Source organism: Danio rerio, chromosome 14 (assembly GCF_052040795.2).
Source record: "Danio rerio strain M-AB ecotype USA chromosome 14, GRCz13ab, whole genome shotgun sequence".
In the NCBI taxonomy this organism is placed as follows: Eukaryota; Metazoa; Chordata; class Actinopteri; order Cypriniformes; family Danionidae; genus Danio; species Danio rerio.
The window spans coordinates 9127184-9146408 of NC_141034.1; the positions used below are offsets into that span (position 1 = coordinate 9127184).

General features: G+C 38.2%; 1 protein-coding gene across 11 annotated transcripts in view; it reads left to right on the forward strand.

The window, feature by feature from the left end:
* Window positions 1-876: 876 nt before the first annotated feature.
* Window positions 877-19225, forward strand: part of vegfba (vascular endothelial growth factor Ba) — a 64887-nt gene continuing 46538 nt past the window's right edge. For all 11 annotated transcript variants that reach the window (XR_015507095.1, XR_015507094.1, XR_015507098.1 and 8 more), the window contains exon 1: window positions 877-1722. Coding sequence is in view for 2 of the 11 variants with exons in the window: in XM_087281217.1 (XP_087137343.1) it covers window positions 1639-1722 (84 nt within the window). In the remaining 9 variants the exon portion in view is untranslated. The remainder of the gene's footprint in view (window positions 1723-19225) is intronic.

The following is a 19225-nucleotide window of genomic DNA, read 5'->3' on the forward strand; positions in this document are numbered from 1 at the left end:
ATTTGCAGAGAAATGGAAAGTAAGCAGATTCTGAATACGTCAAGTGTAGAAGTTATTCAAAGAAATCATTGAAAGAAGTTTATTGTGACTCATGGTTAAAAAAAATCATTTGTTAAATATGTTTTAATAGATTGAAATATATAGATTTTAATCCGTTTTGGAACATGACAGCCCGTTTACGTGTATTTATATCATAAAAATAGCAAATTATTTGTATTATTATTTTTGTAATAAAGAGTGTGAAATTTTAAATCACAACGTGAATACACTAAGGCAGAATCTCCACCTTTTGGGCGAACTGTCTCTTTAAGTTCCATCCTTCCGCAGGAAAATATAGTCCTTGGTTGACAGTTGGTCTCTATGGGTGATGCGCATTGATGTGTACAGTAGCTACGTGAACAGGTATTTCGCGTTGTAACCGTTACTACGCTGCAAATATGTTTTGTAACTTTAAGATGCTTCATGTGGTAACTTGTTTTATTAAATGTAAATATATTATTAAATATTACTAAATACAAAAGGTAAGAACTACCCAGGTGTATATGATTGGTAATGATAATATAATACAGCAGTTTCGCTTTTATTTGTATTTCGCCGATACTAACCAATCCGCATCCAGGACCGAAAGTAGATCCGATTTATGATTTTCATCTTTAATATTTGAAACGGATAAAATCCTTGAAAAGTGCACGTCTCCTTTAAATAGGAACCCAAAACACTCTGTCAGGGGGAAAGGGAATCAAAATAGTGAGGGGGAGTCGGTTAATAATTGCCCACCTCACTATGCGCGATCATTACACCTGTGCGGGTTTGCGCGCGAGCAAAGTCTGCGCGTCAGGAGGAGAAAAAAAAGTTCCACGAGCGCGACGGTGACGCGCACTGAGAGTTGCGGAGCGTGAGTCCTGAAGGGCAAATAAGAGACCGGAGAAAACGACCTTAATCATATCAAGGTGGATTTCCCTCATCCCTGTTTCCACATAGTGGATTCCACAGCGCATGTTGGCAGAATGGGTTATGTATGGCGAACATGTTAATGAATAAGATCTTGTGTCTGACAAGCATAAGCGTCATCATAGGTTTTGGTGGGCATGATTTCACTGGTGACCTACAGTAGCACGGGATGCGCCGTACAAAGCGGGTCTGAAATGCCAGACGGGAGAGGCAGAGACCTTCAGGACGCTCGGGACATCGATTCTTGAGGATATATTTATTTGTTACCGGATATACATCTCTCTGGAGCATAAGGACGTACTCTTATTTCCACCGGGAATTCTGCTACGAGGCAGCCAGTATAAATGCAATGCGCGGAAAACTCCTCTAAAATTTCATTTATTAAGGATTTATTAATATATGATAGCTAATTATTAGAAATAAATGCGCCCGGTTTTATTCCGAAGGAGCTTTTAAAATTTATAAAATTTTATTTTTGTGTTTTGGCTTTACTTAAGCCATGACGGGAATTACAATCGCTTTGTTTTTTGAGAATCTGCTGAGTAAATTGTCCCTGTTTGGATTAAAGATGTTGGGCTCGGACGCGAATGTGGAATAATCATTCGTAGAGAATTAACAAGGACTGGACGTTGGACCTGGTGTATTATTTACATAACTATTTCAGACTTTTCTTGGCCAACTTAAACAATGGGGATCAAGCTGAGGGTTATTCTGGGAATGTTTCAGTTCGTCACACTTACCAGAATACCCACGCAATGTGCCAGGACACAGGTAAGAGCGTTTCGTTATTAGCTATATTCATATTTTAAATGTTATTTGAAAACTTAGTACTTGTTAGCTGCTGTTATTTTTTCTTAATCACCCAGTTTAAAATTGAATAACTTCTAATCTAGTCTTGCGTGCACTTGATAAGCATCTTTTATTATGGGAGATTGCTTGTAAAATGCACGTTATAGAGCTGAGTTAATGCACAGCATTTTTATGTGTTGAAATAACCTGCCGGTCATTGACGTCTGGCAGGATGGGGAAAGGTGCTGCTTTTAAAGATGTGGCTGTAAAACTGTGATAAAACCCACCAATTTATTAGTGATCACTACTACGGAGGTGTTTTTGTGTTTATTGTTGTCTGAAGGCACATGCAAGTGAACTAAGAGTGTTAAAGTGCACATCATGGGGGTGTGTATTTTATGTTATTAATCTTTATATATATATATATATATATATATATATATATATATATATATAAACAGTTAAAGTCAAAAATATTAACCCTCCTTTTATTTATTTTTTATTTTTTAAATATTTCGTAAATTATGTTTTACAGAGCAGTTTTCATAGTAAGTCTGATAGTATTTTTTTTTTTTCTGGAGAAAGTATTATTTGTTTTATTTTGGCTAGAATAAAAGCAGTTTTTTATTTTTTAAACACAATTTTAAGGTCAATATTATAAGCCCCTTTAAGCTATAGTTTTTTAATAGTTTACAGAACAAACCATCATTATACAATAAGTTGCCTAATTACCCTTAACCTGTCTAGTTAACCTAATTAACTTAGTTAAGCCTTTTAATGTCACTTTAAGCTGTATAGAAGTGTCTCGAAAAATATCTAGTCTAATATTATTTACTGTCATCATGGCAAAGATAAAATAAATCAGTTATTAGAAATGGGTTATTAAAACTATTATGTTTAGAAATGTGCTGAAAAAATCTTCTATTCGTTAAAAAGAAATTGGGGGAAAAATAAACAGGGGGGGCTAATAATTCAGAGGGGCTAGTAATTCTGACTTCATCTGAATATAAAATGTCTATTAATTCAATTTATACTTTATCTTTTACACTCATATTGGTTTTTAAAAGTATTTTGTGTTAAATCTTATTTTAAAAGCATCCTATAAACATGTATGTTTGTTAACTTCAAACACTATAGTGATTATGATTATTGTTTTATTATTATTATTTTTTTTTTGGCTGGGTCCCAAAAGGATAGACAGTGACGCACGTCTTTTCTCATCGTTATCTTCACTTACCCAAGCTTTTGTGTCCATTTCAGCCATCAGGCCAGTGTATGACACCTATTGTTAAGCACCATCCCCGTGGCGAGTCGCTGGCAGAACGCACTGAATCTGCGCATGCATCTCCGTTATTCCTAAGCGCAGCGGTATGTGGTCGGTGTACGTGTGAGCGGAGCTCCGCTTTATGGATGCATATCATAAGTCTTCATAATGATGCAGCTCCGCTCGCCGTTTGTCCTGTTGTGTTTAGCCGAAAGTTCCTTTATTTATTTTAGACAGCAGTTTGGCTCGAGTATATTTAATTTGATGATGCTGTGAAATGTAAACCTAGAATGACCGTATTAAATTGCATGCTGCCAGTATTGGTGTTAGGGCACCTTAAATGCATGGTAATGGATATGGCATGATTTTTTTAAAAAGTCTGACCTTGTGACCTTTAGGGTTCACTTTGTCACGTGTACAGTGATGGAGATGTCACTCTTGGCAGGTGGGCAGTGTGATGACTAGCGATTTTTATAAATTTTTTCATTTATTTAGTATTTGTGCAGTCCAAAAAGTCTGAGAGCACAAGTGAATATGCTTTAATTGTGTATGATTTAAGTACACGTTGAGCATAAAAGTGAAAAATATACACTCACCGGCCACTTTATTAGGTACACTGTCCAACTGCTCGTTAACGCATATTTCTAATCAGCCAATCACATGGCAGCAACTCAATGCATTTAGGCATGTAGACACAGTCAAGACGATTTGCTGCAGTTCAAACTGAGAATCAGAATGAGGAAGAAACGTGATTTAAGTGACTTTGAACGTGGCATTTGTTGGTGCCAGACAGGAGTATTTCAGAAACTGCTGACCTACTGGGATTTTCATGCACAACTATCTCTAGGGTTTACAGAGAATGGTCAGAGAAAATATCAGTGAGCGGCAGTTCTGTTGGCCAGACACATTCCAGCTGATAAAAAGGCAAAATTAACTTAAAAAAGTACTCGTTACAACCTGAAGTAACTACCGATTGAGCATTGTCTACAGCCTACCTGGGTATTGTTGCTGAGCATGTCCATTCCTTTATGACCACAGTGTACCCATCTTCCGATGGCTACTTTAAGCAGGATAAGGCGCCATGTCATCCTGTGCCAATCATCTCAGACTGGTTTCTTGAACATGACAATGAGTTCACTACAGTCAAATGGCCTCCACAGTCACCAGTTCTCAATCCAATAGAGCACGTTCAGGATGTGGTGGAACGGGAGATTTGCATCATGGATGTGCAGCTGACAAATCTGCAGCAACTGCGTGATGCCGTCATGTCAATATGGAGCAAAATCTCTGAGGAATATTTCCGGTACCTTGAAGGATTAAGGCAGTTCTGAAGGCAATAGGCGGTCCAACCCGGTACTAGTAAGGTGTACCTAATAAAGTGGCCAGTGAGTGTCCTGTATATAGATATATTTTTAAAGTATTTTAATACGTGGTGTGATTCTATTTGGTTTAATGATAAAGCAGTGGAGTTGGCTTGAATAAGCATTAATAGTGTAATACAAATCTCAGTTTGAATCATATTATGTTTGTTTTATTCATGGATCAAATCATATTTCAGAGATAAATGTAGTTTGCTTTTCATTTATTACAAACCCAAAACTGCAAGAAACTTTTGGTTTCAACAAAAAGAACTTAGAACCTGTCATTTTATTAAAAATAAAATTGAATAATAATCTGCTGCATAAAAATAAATGGTAAGATATTCATTTCTGTGAAAAAATTCACTGTTACTGCTACTGTTGCTGATAATGCTAATCTAATCTTAGTTATTTTTAGTCTCTTTTTCAAAAAATGATTCCGTTATTCACTCATAAAACTTCATGTTTCATTGCTAGATGAATAATTTTTCATCCACCGTCATCACAGTGGCACAGTGGGTAGCACGATCGCCTCAAGGCAAGAAGGTCGCTGGTTTGAGCACAGGCTAGGTCAGTTGGCATTTCTGTGTAGAGTTTGCACGTTCTCCTCATGTTGGTGTGGGTTTCCTCCAGGTGCTCTCTCACAGTCCATACACATGCGCTATAGGTGAATTCAATAAGCTAACTTGGCCATAGTGTATGTATGTGAATGAGTGTGTATGGGTGTTTCTCAGTGAAAGGGCATCCACTGTGTAAAACATATGCTGTTTAGTTGGTGGTTCATTCCGCTGTGGGGACCACTGATTAATAAAGGGACTAAGCCGAAAAGAAAATGAATGAATGATCGTGTCTTTTTAAAATTATTCAGTTGCATATTTCTGATGGGTGGTTATCGCCACCTATTGGTTAAAGAATGTACTTGCGCCCTACAACTTTCATTTTTAAGCATCGTTAAATGCATATGATGGTAATTTCAATCTTTACCATAAACATCAGTGGTTTTATTAAAATGATAAATTGTTATCCCCGTACTTTGTGTTTTTTGACTGTTTGTAACTTTATAACTAACTCAAAACACATTTTTCAAACACAGATTTAAATGCAGCGATTCGAAGGTTTAATAAACATATGCAAATCACCATCAATTATAATGTTTCGTGGGTGTTGAGATCCCGAACTTTTATTGAATAATTGTGCAGCTTACACTGAACGCATTAATACAGGCTAAACAAGTAGTGACAGAAAACACCTTTAATAACCTAAGAAACCCACCACATCCTGAATAATCCACCACAACTTCTGTCATCATATTTTATAGGAAAGCCTAAACGCTTTCAGGCGGTTCGTTCTGCTGTGGCAACCCCTGATTAATAAAGGGACTAAGCCGTAAAGAAAATTAATGAATAAATGCTTACACACGTGTGCTTTAAATGATGTGAGAGGCGATCTCTCTGTGATCGTTACATGTTTGGGATTAATCTACAAGTAAAAAAAAATATTAATCCATGGGTCATGTGTGTTCTGAACCATGGGTTGTGAATTGTACCAATCACGGACCAACCATGATCCGTTACAGCCCTAATAAGCATGATTTTTCAGCATGAGCTTTCAAAGATTATCTATGTATGAAAAGAGCTCACAGATTGGGTCACATTAGATTAGTAAACTGTAACACTTGAAGTTATTTTTTTATTTCTTTTCACAAGTTTACTAGCAAATTTGTTTACATGTAAACCTACACCCTTCTTTCAGTATTGTCCAAAGGAATGAATATAAGTTACAGTTGTTTACTTCAGTGTTTCTCAACTGGTGGGTCGCGACCCGAAAGTGGGTCGCGGGAACATTTACAGTGGATCGCGGAGTGTGGTCAAAAAAACAACAAAAGTTACATTTTTTTAAACTTATTTTGCATATATCAGGCTTTTATTTTGAAATGCGCGCACAACAACAGTACCGTTTGACATGTGAAATTTCATGTAATTATAGCAACAAATATGTCGAAGCGCAAGTACGACCCCAAATATGTAAAGTGTGGAGGCTTAAAATCTCAGTGTGTCATATGTAGTGGGGTGCTCTCACTAAATATGACAAACCTGTGGACTATTTTCAAAGACCACTCCAATAGATGAGGGCATCGCTCACAAAAGTGCCTAACATCTTCATGTTCAAGTACAGGCATCTTACTGTACTCATCATGTAGCAAAGGCCAAGAAAGCCCACACAATAGCAGAAGAGCCAATAACTGGTGATTATTATAAAAAAATAGTTATGATTATTTTAATCACTTTACTTTATTCTGCTGGTTTGTTCTGATCAACAGGATCAGTGTTAAAGTTTTATTAACAGTTCAGTTTAGTTCATGGTAACTTTTCCTCACCCTAACCACTGTTTACAGTATTTGACATTTTTACTCTCTAATTTTTCTATAATTTGATGTATTTTGTTAAATGACAGAGATAAAGTATTGTTTATTTGTAACTATTGGTGATTTTCTGTCACTACTCGTGTATGTTAATAAACAAATACAAATTAATTTTAATTCCTAAAATTATATTATAGTTCCTAAAAATTTAGGCCGCGGCTTGATGACCATGTAAAAATGTGGGTCCTATGGCCAAACCAGTTGAGAACTGGTTTACTTGAACACACACATACAGACACACGCACATATCTAAACTGTGGCGCTACCATTTCAGAAAGTACACATATGTACTTAAAGAGTCAATATTGCTATTTTTAAGGTACATGTTATTAATTAAATGTTACGATAGTATACCTTTAAAAATTGTATTTATTTATAATGTACGTTTAAGGTACATATAAGTACCAACAGTCCCTTTAGATACCAACATGAACCTTCAGAAAAGGCACTGCGCCAGTAGCATTACTTGTACCTTTACATTACTTGTACCTGAGAGAATAGCCAGTTGTAATCCTCAATGTGGAGTCAAAGAACCATCTCTCCCAGTGGAGTGCATTCATATAGTTTATTGAACAGTTTGCCATTGATTATCCTGCTTTTACCACGGTAATTTGGCAGTTAAAGCTGTTACTGACTTTTTAAAAGAAGTCTTCAATTGTTATAATAATAATTAATAAATAATTACCTTTAAATAGCACTTTTTTTGGGGAGGATCCTCATCTACCACCAGTGTGCAGCATTCACCTGAGCAACGCAATGGCAGCCATATTGCGCCACTCAGCACACCACACACTAGCTGATTGGTGGAGAGGACACAGGGTGATGAAGCCAATTATGATATGGGGATGGTTGGATGGCCATGATGGACAGAGGCCAGTGGGCAAATTTGGCCAGGATGCCGAGGTTAAACCTCACTATGTTTCAAAGGACATCCTGGGATTTTTAATGACCACAGAGAGTCAGGACCTCGGTTTAACGTCTCATCCGAAAGACGGCACTCACTGAGCAGTATAGAGTCCCCATCAATATACTGGGGTATTAGGACCCACACAAACCGCAGGATTATCGCCCCTGCTGGTCTCACTAACACCACTTCTGGCAGCAATCTAGCTCTTCCATGTGATCTCCCCTGCTTTTCTTTAGTGGGTGACCATGTCAAAGTAGCATAGAGCTAGCTGAAATGGCTTTTTACATTTACTATTTTGTCCATTTAATATCAGACACAGAGATAAAAGTGTTGAGATCACATTTTAGTACATATATCAAGACAATTAATTAGATTTGATTATCAAGAAACATAGAGAGAGAAAGAAAGAGAGAGAGAGAAAGAGATATTAAGTAATAACTTCTGTCTGTGCCTCACTTGGGTTTCCAACATCCTGCTTTAATGCACATTTTGGAGTATAGCATGTAAAATAAATGATGGAAATGACAATTTTTGAATAATTCTTAATTAGCAAAAAAGATTTTAATGCTTCTTGGAGCTGGTTTCGGACATTCAGGTGCGAAAAAAGGTTTGGTGGCCTGATTGTGAATAATGAGAGATTGTAATGCATTTGCTGAATTTGAGGTATAGCGAACATTACACCCACGTGACCACTTGCTTACTGTTGATTACCAAAACTAGAGACCACCACTCTCACAGCTTGATGGAAATGCACCTAAATTATTTTTGAGATTAGTTTATGGTGAACTTTCAAAAGATTTGCTTTAACGTTGGGATGGAAATCTGGCTAATGTTACAAACAGTGAAGCTGTGAGTTCAGTTAATTCTCCATTACTGAGAAATTAAATGCAGTATCAAATATGTTTATCAAAGAAAGAGGAAGATGAAAGTTGTGTAGAGTATTCAATCATGTGGTTTTGTCTGTATATATTTTTAACAAACAAACAAAAAATAAATTAAAACAAGGATACTTAATCCTAACTGACAAATATAATGTAGTAAATCAGTATCAAAATGATCTGATTAATTGATATCCTCAGAGCAGCATTGGCATGTCTCCTGAATGCTCAACAATCTGCTCTCCACACATTCCTGTTTCCACTCTCCATTGATTGCAGGTCAAAAACCCTTTAAAATGTACACAGAACAGTGATGAAATAACAGGAAATAGCTGTAAAATAAAGACATAGTTCACCCCAATATGAAAATTCTGTCAACATTTACTCATCCTTCACTCGTTCCAAACCTGCTTGAGTTTCTTTCTTCTGTTGAACACAAAGGAAGAAAAGCAGCCTTGAGTTCCATAAAATGTTATTTCCTACTATTGATGTCAATGGCCGTCTTCAGAATATATTGTTTTTCTGTTCAACAGAATAAAGAAATGTATAACAGTTTAGTACCACTTGTATGTATAAGTACAGTAAATAGTGAGGATAGTTTCATTTGTGGGTAAACTAATGATTCAGCGCTCACATACACTCACCAGCTACTTTAGGTACACCTTACTAGTTTTGGGTTTGACCCCCTTTTTGCCTTCAAAACTGCCTTAATCCTTCGTGGCACAGATTCAACAAGTTACTGGAAATATTCCTCAGAGTTTTTTGTCAATATTGACATGATAGCATCACGCAGTTGCTGCAGATTTGTCGGCTGCACATTCATGATGCGAATCTCCCATTCCACCACATCCCAAAGGTACTCTATTGGATTGAGAACTGGTGACTGTGGAGGCCATTTGAGGACAGTGAACTCATTAGCCCCTTTCACACAGTGATACCGGTAAATATATGAAAAATTTCCGGAACGACTTTACTGGTAAATTCCTAAAAGAGCTGTTTACACAGGCGAGGATGTTACGGAATTTTTCCGGAAAAGAGCATTCACACATCCATTCCAAAATACCGGTAAATTCTGACATCATTAACCAGAAATTACCTCTAAACGGCTGCGCTTGTATTTGTAAACATTTGACTACATTACAAACTTTGTGGATGGATCAGTATTGTGAACAACTCCGATAAAAACACATAGAGAAACACTTTCGCATGTCGAGATGTACATTAAATGTGTGTGTGCTGCATTGCGCGTTACGAGCTGTTTCACGGGCACATGCAAAGCTTTAATGTAAACAAACAACGGCTTATCATAAGCATCTTATCGATAATTATTTACACAGATGGCATTAAGATAAACATATAAACATGATCTGACTAACATCTAGCAGCTAAATATGTCTGGGAAAATCTTCAAAGGCTTTTATTCTCATAAACCGTGCGGACGTGAATGCTTCTGACTGTTCTGATTGGCTAAAGCAGGGGTCTCACGTCAGCACGTTTTAGACGTGAATGCGATCTTTACTCAGCACAGCTTTCCAGCAAATTACTGGTAATCTTACAACTTCTCTTTCCGGAAAATAGCCAAAACGAATTTACCGGTATTTTCAAAAAGGGCCTGTTCTCACATACATACCTTTCCGGAAAATTGCCGGTAATTTTCTGGAAAGGTCTGTATGTGTGAAAGGGGCTAAAGTCATGTTCAAGAAACCAGTCTGAGATGATTCACGCTATGACATAGCGCATTATCCTGTTGCAGATAGACATCAGAAGATGAGCACAGAGATGGACATGGTCAGCAACAATTATCAGGTAGACTGTGGCATTGACACGATGCATAATTGGTACTAATGGGCCCAAAATGTGGCAAGAAAAGATCCCCCACACCATTACAACACCACCAGCAGCCTGAACTGTTGATACAATACAGAATGGTTCCATGTGTTCATGTTGTTGACGGCAAATTCAGTCCCGATTATCTGAATATCCAGCAGAAATTGAGACTTTTCAGATCAGGCAACATTTCTCCAATCTTCCATTGTATTTTGGTGAGCCAGTGTGAATTGTAGCCTCAGTTTCCTGTTCTTAGCTGACAGGAGGGGCATCCGGTGTGGTCTTCTGCTGCTGTAGCCCTCAAGGTTGGACGTTTTGTGTGTTCAGAGATGCTCTTCAGCCTACTTCGTTTGCAACGAGTGGTTATTTGAATTACTGTTGCCTTTCTATCAGCTCGAACCAGTCTGGCCATTCTCCTCTGACATCTGGCATCAACAAGGCATTTACGCCCACAGAACTGCCGCTCACTGGGTATTTTCTCTTTTTTGGATCATTCTCTGTTAACCCTAAAGATGGTTGTGCATGAAAATCCCAGTAGATCAGCAGTTTCTGTAATTCTCAGACCAGCCCGTTTGGCACCAACAACCATGCCACATTCAACGTCACTTAAATCACCTTTCATCCTCATTCTGATGCTCAGTTTGAACTGCAGCAGATCTTCTTGACCATGTCAACATGCCTAAATGCATTGAGTTGCTGCCATGTGATTGGCTAATTCAAAATTTGTGTTAACGAGCATTTGGACGGGTGTATCTAATCAAGTGGCCGGTGAGTGTTTACTCACAGCTAATATCTTTTTCATTCTTTGATTAGAATTTTTTAAAAGTTGCTTAAATTTACTGTAAACAACATCATGATGCTGTCATGAACATTATAACCACAGGGCTGTCTGTAACGTAGGGGGATGACACTCACAACAGAAGGTAAGATCCAATATGCAGGTTTATTCAGCGTCAGGCAAGCAATGGTCAAATCAGGTGCAAACAGGTATAAACAGGCAGTCCAGAATCGTCGTTGTGTAAACAGGCAATAGGTCGTAAGGCAGGCGGCTAAACAGGAGAACAAGGATAAAAAAAGGCTGGGTCGAAACACAGGAAACAAGACAGGGAAAACGCATTGTAGTGTTATCAACAGATTAATAAGACTCGGCAAACTGGATGGGTGAATGAATGGCTTAATTAGTGAGTGCAATCAGTCTGACAAGGCTCAGGTGGTGAGAATGTAATCAGTCTAGATGGCTGAGCATGTGTGAGTGTGACCGGAGAGCATGTATGAATATGTAGTCCAGGAGAAGGCGGAAGTGTAGTCCATGGTTTGTTGTGTGAGAACCAATGATCTGTGGAGAACGATCGCTGGTTATCGTAACACTGTCAATCGTTTCTAATATTTAACTGCAATTAATCCAACCCGGGCTCATTGTGGAAACGTAGCCCCGCGGACGTTTCTGCGGACCGCGATTTACGTCCCGGGAGGTACGTATTCGAGCGTTTTTTTGTTTTCGCGGATCCGCGAGAGGCCTCTGTGCGCGCATTTTTCTTCGTCCACCGCGGCCGGCTGCGGCTCGTCCTCCTCCTCCTCCACCGGGGCCACCGCTCCGCCGACGCAACGGTGTGAGCTAGGCGGACAAACTGATTGCGTCGGGAAAGCCCTCCACTCGGAGGCCACACCGCCCCACAGCGTTTGCTCGAAAAAAACCAAACGCGGCCTTTACGTACCTCCGGCCACGTAAATCGCGGTCTCCAGAAACGTCCGCGGGGCTACGTTTCCACAATGAGCTTGGGTTGAATTAATCGTATGATTGTCTTGAGTTAACTAATTAATTAATTGTAACTAATTAATTGGAACTTAATTGTACGTTTTATCTATTTTAAATATACCTTAAAATATTTGATTGTTTAAATTTGGCGAGGGGAAGAGGAGTCCCCTCAGCTGTATGCTTCACATTTGTGATATTAAACTTGACCTGCTGCTGTGATAAATTAATTCACATCAACAATAAATGCAGATAATTTTTTTCCAGTCGACAGAACCATCAGACGTTGTTATGTTTGTACTTTTTTCATTCTCCATCATTTAAAATCGGTGCTGCATCTTATACTGACTGCATATTTTTCTAACTACTGGCAAGGCCATGGGTCAAACAGAAACACCTGATTCGCTAATCACGAGTAAATTAAATTTGTGTCTTTAAATGACATGTACATTTAGTCATTTAGCAGACGATTTTGTCCAAATCGACTTACAATTGAGGAGGCATTCAATGATTAAGCAAGAAGAGGCAAAACCACTGATCTATATTTACCTTATTCTTCGCCATCTGAATCTTTTTGGCTCGAGACTTCCAGTGTCATTCACTTCCATTCATTTTTAGACATTAAAAACTGCTCGTTTCGCTGTTTGATGTTACAAACATATTTTCTCATTACATTATTCTACTTGGTCTGTATAGTCATGCAAACATTTGTTTGTAGAGCAAGTAGTTTGACCGTTTTCTGTCGTTTATTATTCCTAGTCAATTCTCCCATGGGCGACTGTATCGGAAGTTCTAAAACAATCGCGAAAACAGGCGCACTTCCGCATTTTAGAATAAAGTCTATAGAATGACTGGATTGTGTTAGGGCTGTGCAATTAATCGAAAATCCGATTTTGATTATGGCTTCTAATGATTATGAAAAACCATTAATCGAGATAAATGATTATTGCATCAAAAACCAAAAGCGCGAAAGACCGCGTGCTTATGTGTGTGTGCAACACGCGCAAACGCATAAGCACGCGGTCAGCATTCGGTCTCATTCGCACACTGAGACGAGCAGAGGAGCGCAGACATCTAAAGTAATCTTAACATGAGCGCTTTAATGGTCAAATATGTGATGATTAGTGATTATTCATATTAACCCTCATTTGCTTAATAAACAAATGAGTTGAGAATCAAAAGACACGTGAAAGAGAAACCATTAAAGTGTCAGTGCGAAATGCTGCCGCCTGTTTTTTCATTAATCAAACGACGAGAACATGACTGCTCCTGACTGAAGGATTTTTGTAGCTAAAATGTTTTTCTTAGGGTGAAAATGCTTAAATCACAGTTTGTTTTATATTCTAAATCTATTGTATTTATTTCTCTTTCCTTTGCAGGGTGGAAAATAACTATATATATATATATATATACAGTTGAAGAATTATTAGCCCTCCGGAATATTAGCAACCCTTTTCCTCCAATTTCTGTTTCAAGAGTTCACACTTAGCTCATGATTTTTACATAGCTTGTTTGGCATGCTGTCCCGGGAGAGAGCCCTGAGCTCAAGGGATCCTCGAGTCCAGGGCTCCCCCCCTTTTGCAGGGCGAGTGGAGATTGAGCTCAGGTCTATCTCAAACTCCCCCGCTGCTGAGGCCAAGGCGAACTTCCTGAGAGTAAGACATTATAAAAAAAAGGTTTAGGCTTATTTTATCTATAATATAGAGCACATTTGGATGGTGGGAGGAAACCGGGGAACCCGGGGGAAACCCACGCGGACACGGGGAGAACATGCAAACTCCACACAGAAATACCAGATGGCTCAGCGAGGACCCAACACCATTGGTATTCTTGCTGTGAGGCAACAGTGCTAGTCACTGGGCCACCGTGCCGCCCATTCTGGATAAGGAGGAAGAAGGGGGAGGAGAGGGGTTTCTTCCAGACGAAGATAGTTGTAGAAAGGAAATGAGGATATATATAGTGATTTGGGATCCTTTGATTGGAGGATCATAATAAGTTAATGTGGACCAGCTGGGTAAATCATGAGCACATGCTCCTCTCGAAATTAGTTTAAAACTAAACTTCACTTAATGGAAAGAAGTTTTTTTAAACTTATTTCTGAACATACTAGTTTTGATATATCATGTCTAATTACTGATTTGTTTTATCTTTGCTATGATGACAGTACATAACATTTTACTAGATGTTTTTCAAAATACAAGCATTCAGATTAAAGTGCAATTCAAAGGCTTAATTAGGGTAATTAGGCAAGTCATTGTATAACAGTAGATTCTTCTGCAGACAATCAAAAAATAGATTGTTTAAGGGGGCTAATAATATTGACCTTAAAATGGGTTTCAAAATATTTAAACCTGCTTTTATTCTAGCTAAAATAAAACAAATAAGACTTTCTCCAGAAGGAAAAATATTACAAGAAATACTGTTAAAATTCCTTGCTCTGTTTAACATAATTTGGGAAATAGTTATTTAAAAAACCTAAATTCTCAGGAGCGCTAATAATTTTGACTTCAACTGATAATCGTTTTGAGTAATCGTGATTGCAATTATGACCAAAATAATCGTGATTATGATTTTTTCCAAAATCGAGCAGCCCTAGATTGTGTGAAAATGTAAGTTTTCTTGTCATTTGAAGTGAGTAGTAATAGCTAAAAAAGGATCATAAAATAATAATTTACTGTAATAGATAATGTACTCCAATAGCAAAACCGCCTGAAAGCAATGACTCTTCGTAAAAGGGTCATAGAACCAAAAACAATTCATTAATATACTTTTATGTTGTTTAAATTGTATTGGCATCGTATGTATCAACAGTTTAAAAAATGTGCTTTGGTGTTTTGTGACCCTTTAATTATAAACATTAATTTCACGAGTCAAACAACAGTAGACGTCTCAAAATCAGTCAGGCTTTCACAGACAACTTAGGAAATCCCATATTATTAAAATTTAGTTTTACCACAAGCTATTTTACGCATAGTTAATGAAAAAATCAATCATATGCAAGATCTGTATAATACCAAAAGCTCCTTTAAATATGAAAAAAGAAAAGAAAATCCCAGATTTTCCATGTGGTCTCAGACTTCTGGATCAGCTATAGCAGTGCCTGCTACCCGCTGTTCAGTTTGAAAACCTCAGTTCTTACTGCTCAAGCCCATTCACAGATGCCAGGCTGACCCACAGGCTGCAGGTGGAGGGGAATTGTGGGAGAGCGGGGCATCTGAGCTCATGATTGGTGCTCAAACTCAAGGGCTCTTAGAAAGAGAGGGCTGACGCAGCCAAATCCAGCCAACTGCTGCTGTAGAAAAAAAAAACCTGGCACAGCTGAGGATTTCAGTGTGTGTGTCTGTATTTCAGAGACAGAAAGTGAATGTTAATATGTGTGTGAAAAAGTGTGTGTGTGTGCCAGCCTCTTGCCAGCTTTGAGCTGGCTGCCGTATTTCACAATGGCACAGAGGCAAGAGGTAGATGAGGAATTGACTGACTCAACCCTCATATTGCAACACACAATCTGCGGATGCATAAACCCCACGCCGTGCAATGATCTGCCGCTGATTCTTTTAAATATAACGTTTAATTGTGTTACATTTAATAGAGGACCCTTACTGTTTATGGCTTCTGCAACCAATAGAGGCACTTCAATTCATGATTTTAACAAACCATTAACTAAGTCCTCTATTTTGACGGTCCATGCGCAGAGCGCAAAACGCAGGGCGCAAACGCTTTCAGGGTGTGTAAGGATGCATTTTTGCTAATTTACGGACGGGAAAATCCTCTTTGCGCCATGGCGCATAGTCTATAAGGGTTGAGTTTATTTTCTTAATGAGTTATAGGTGTGTTTTGAGAATAAACCAATTAGAGTCTCATCTCCTATTCTCTTTAAGAGCCAGCTGCGTCGCGCCATAAGCGCATTTGCTATTTACAGGACGTAAAGTGAGTCTAAGTGGAAAAACTGAGCATTTAACTAGCAAACAGTTAACAGTTAACAGTTTATTTAACAGAAAACAGTTAAACAGAGCATCTACTGCGTCAGAGTGAGAGATAATGGATCACTTTCACTTTCGCTCTTGGATAGGGAAACCTTTACGCACAGACATCAATTAGTCTATAAATAATTATTTGCGTTTGTTAAGCGCAAATATTCGTTTCAAAACTATTTCTAAATTCAGTTCTAATTTCCAGCAAACGAATAAATGAACAACAATAACGAAGTGTGTTCAAAAACCTGAGTTATATCCTAAAACACATGCTGTGCCCCATATGGTCTAAAACCTGCAGGTGGGCAAATCTAAGCTTGTTTTTAATAAAACAAATATAAATATGGATATAATAAATAATACTGCTAATAATAATAACATTATACAAAAGCAAATTGTTATGAATGAACTGAAAAAGCCTCCCGAGATGAAGAAGACATAAAAGCAGTGATTTTTTATATTTATGTAGGCTAGAAAATAATGTTTTGCAATATTTTAATTCTTTATATTTATATTCTATATCTATTCTTATTATATCCTATATATATCCTTAATATTTACATTTTTTCATATGTAAAGATATTTGCCTATTGCTCTCTTGTGCGTATTAAGCAGTGTGTAAGCGAGGCACAACTCTGCGCCGGAGTTTAGACCGGGTTAGTTTTGGTCTAATGAAAAATCTATTATAGTTTCTCAAAATAGCAACGCGCCAGCAGTCCGCCTCAGAACGCCTTCCTTTTTAGACCAGAACGCCTATGGGTGCACATATGAGCGCTAATGCATTTGCTATTTAAACAACGTGGTGCAATGCCTCAAAACAACTCTTGCGCCAAGCTGAAACTAGCAAACAAGTATTGCGCTGCGCCTTGCGCCACATTGCGCCGGGTGTATGATAGGGCCCTAAAACTTTTAGCTCAATAAACTACCAATTAGCTGCTTATTAATAGTTAAGGTTAAGTAGTACTTTAGGTATTGGGTAGAATTAGGGATGTAAAATAAGCTCAGAAATGCTAATAAATCAAGACTGAAGACACATCTGTTTAGCTGTGCCTTTACTGAATGAGCACTGTGCTACGTGTGCTGTCTTTCTTTGCTTTTTCATTCTTTTATAACTTTTTTTATTTTCTTATGCTTGTCTTTTTTATTCTTGTTTATGTAAAGCACTTTAAATTGCCACTATGTATGAAATGTGCAATAGAAATAAACTTGCCTTGCCTAATAAACTGTTATTATCTTAATAACTGGCAGGTAATACGCCAGTAGTAAATGTGAAATGTTACTGAAACTAATGTGTTATTAATATTTCTTATCTTATTTCTTATTTGTACAGTTAAAATGGTCAACAATCCACCTAAACAATCTAGTTGTATGTATACCTATATGAGCAGTATCACACAAGCTTCGCCACGATGGACGGCCAGCGTTCTCCAGCCTCCGGTGCCTAGACTGCAGCTCTGCACAATAAGTTCGGCCATAGAAGAAATGGTCTTGCTCAACTGAGTCTGGTTTCTCTCCCTTCATTTTTGTCAATCAGTGAAGTTTGTACCTCGCCGCTGTCGTCACTGATTTGTGTAACGGAGCAAAGAAGTGTGTTAAATTAATGCCTAAATGGGGACAGCGCCCTCTACAGTATGCGTGGTGTAATAATTGCATGGAGTAGAGACCACCCACAGCAGAGTTAATGAAGCATTGCTGTGGGTAAGTCGCACGTTTCTCCCGGGTGGAAAATTACCATTTATAAGTGTTTAAAGCACATAAATATTAGCTTTAATGTGACTGAATATTTCAATGAATATGTTGGGACACTGTTGCGTTGTGTTTGGCGTCGAGTGTGTTGCTTAATCTTGAGTTTTTATAGTGTATTGTGATCGTATAGTGTAAATTTTAACAGTCCGAATATGTAAAATATAACACACTTTGAATTATAAATGACAAAGCAATGAATGAAAATACTCAATGTACAATCACTGAGTAATACAGAGCAGTACAATTTAACGCAAAAAGAAAGGAAACATCTCCACCTAGTGGGCACTTTTAGCAACTCGTTTTGAAGAATAAAAGAATTGCAAACCTTTAATTAATAACATTTAACAGCATACCTATACAATGGACAGACAGCGTGTGTAAATAGTTGCTGGTTCATAAAGAAAATGACCATTTCAATATAAAACACAAAACAGCACACAAATTGATTACAATCAGTCCTCGTTACATAAACACGTTATAACTTAAAGGGCCATGAAACCCCCTCGTTTCAGCAGGGTGTTTTCACACCTCTACTTTGGGAAAAGTCAGAAAAGTGGGCGTGTCCAGCTCTGTTTAGGGGGGAGTGTCGGAGGAAGAAAAGTGGGATGGTGTGGGAGTGTCTATTTGGGCACGCGCGAGTTTCAGAGTCAAAATACACACACACACACACACACACACACACACACACACACACACACACACACACACATACAGGAGAAAGTGATGGTGTTTAACCTACATGGACATCTGTAGTCGAATTATTTGCCAAATTATTAAATGTTGGACTTTAACTGCAGTTTGGCTCTTTCATTCAGTGAATTCATTCATGCCCCTCGCGACACACGAGATATTTGATTCGAGGAGCTGCTTTAAGCGTGTATTTTTCATGCAATGTTTTATACCGCACGGCGAATGAGAGAAAAAAAACCTCCGCATTTCCCAGAAACTTAGATGCACACGACAGGTAGTGTCAGAAAGCCGCGCGTGTTATTCCGGTCACTAAATGCGGTAAAAACCCTACACGAGGTTAAAGTTTGGTTGTGGTGCTAACGTGTTTACACTCTGTGCAATAGTTTGTTAGATACGAACAAACTGAATAAACAAAGAGCACTGGTCGCTCACTTACCAAATCTGTAGAGACAGGACAATCACCAGCAACTAGAGCCGCGTCTTTATGAAGAGAATACTACAAACGAATCCAGATTTCAGCGTTTGCAGATGAGAACAGCTCTCAGGTAAACAATAATCCTCCTTAGACACGTAAGTTATTGTTGTCGCGCGTCGCGTACACTGTTAATCCACACATGACTCTGAGCTCTCACAGAGAGAAAATGAAAATGAAACTTAACTGCAGCAAAC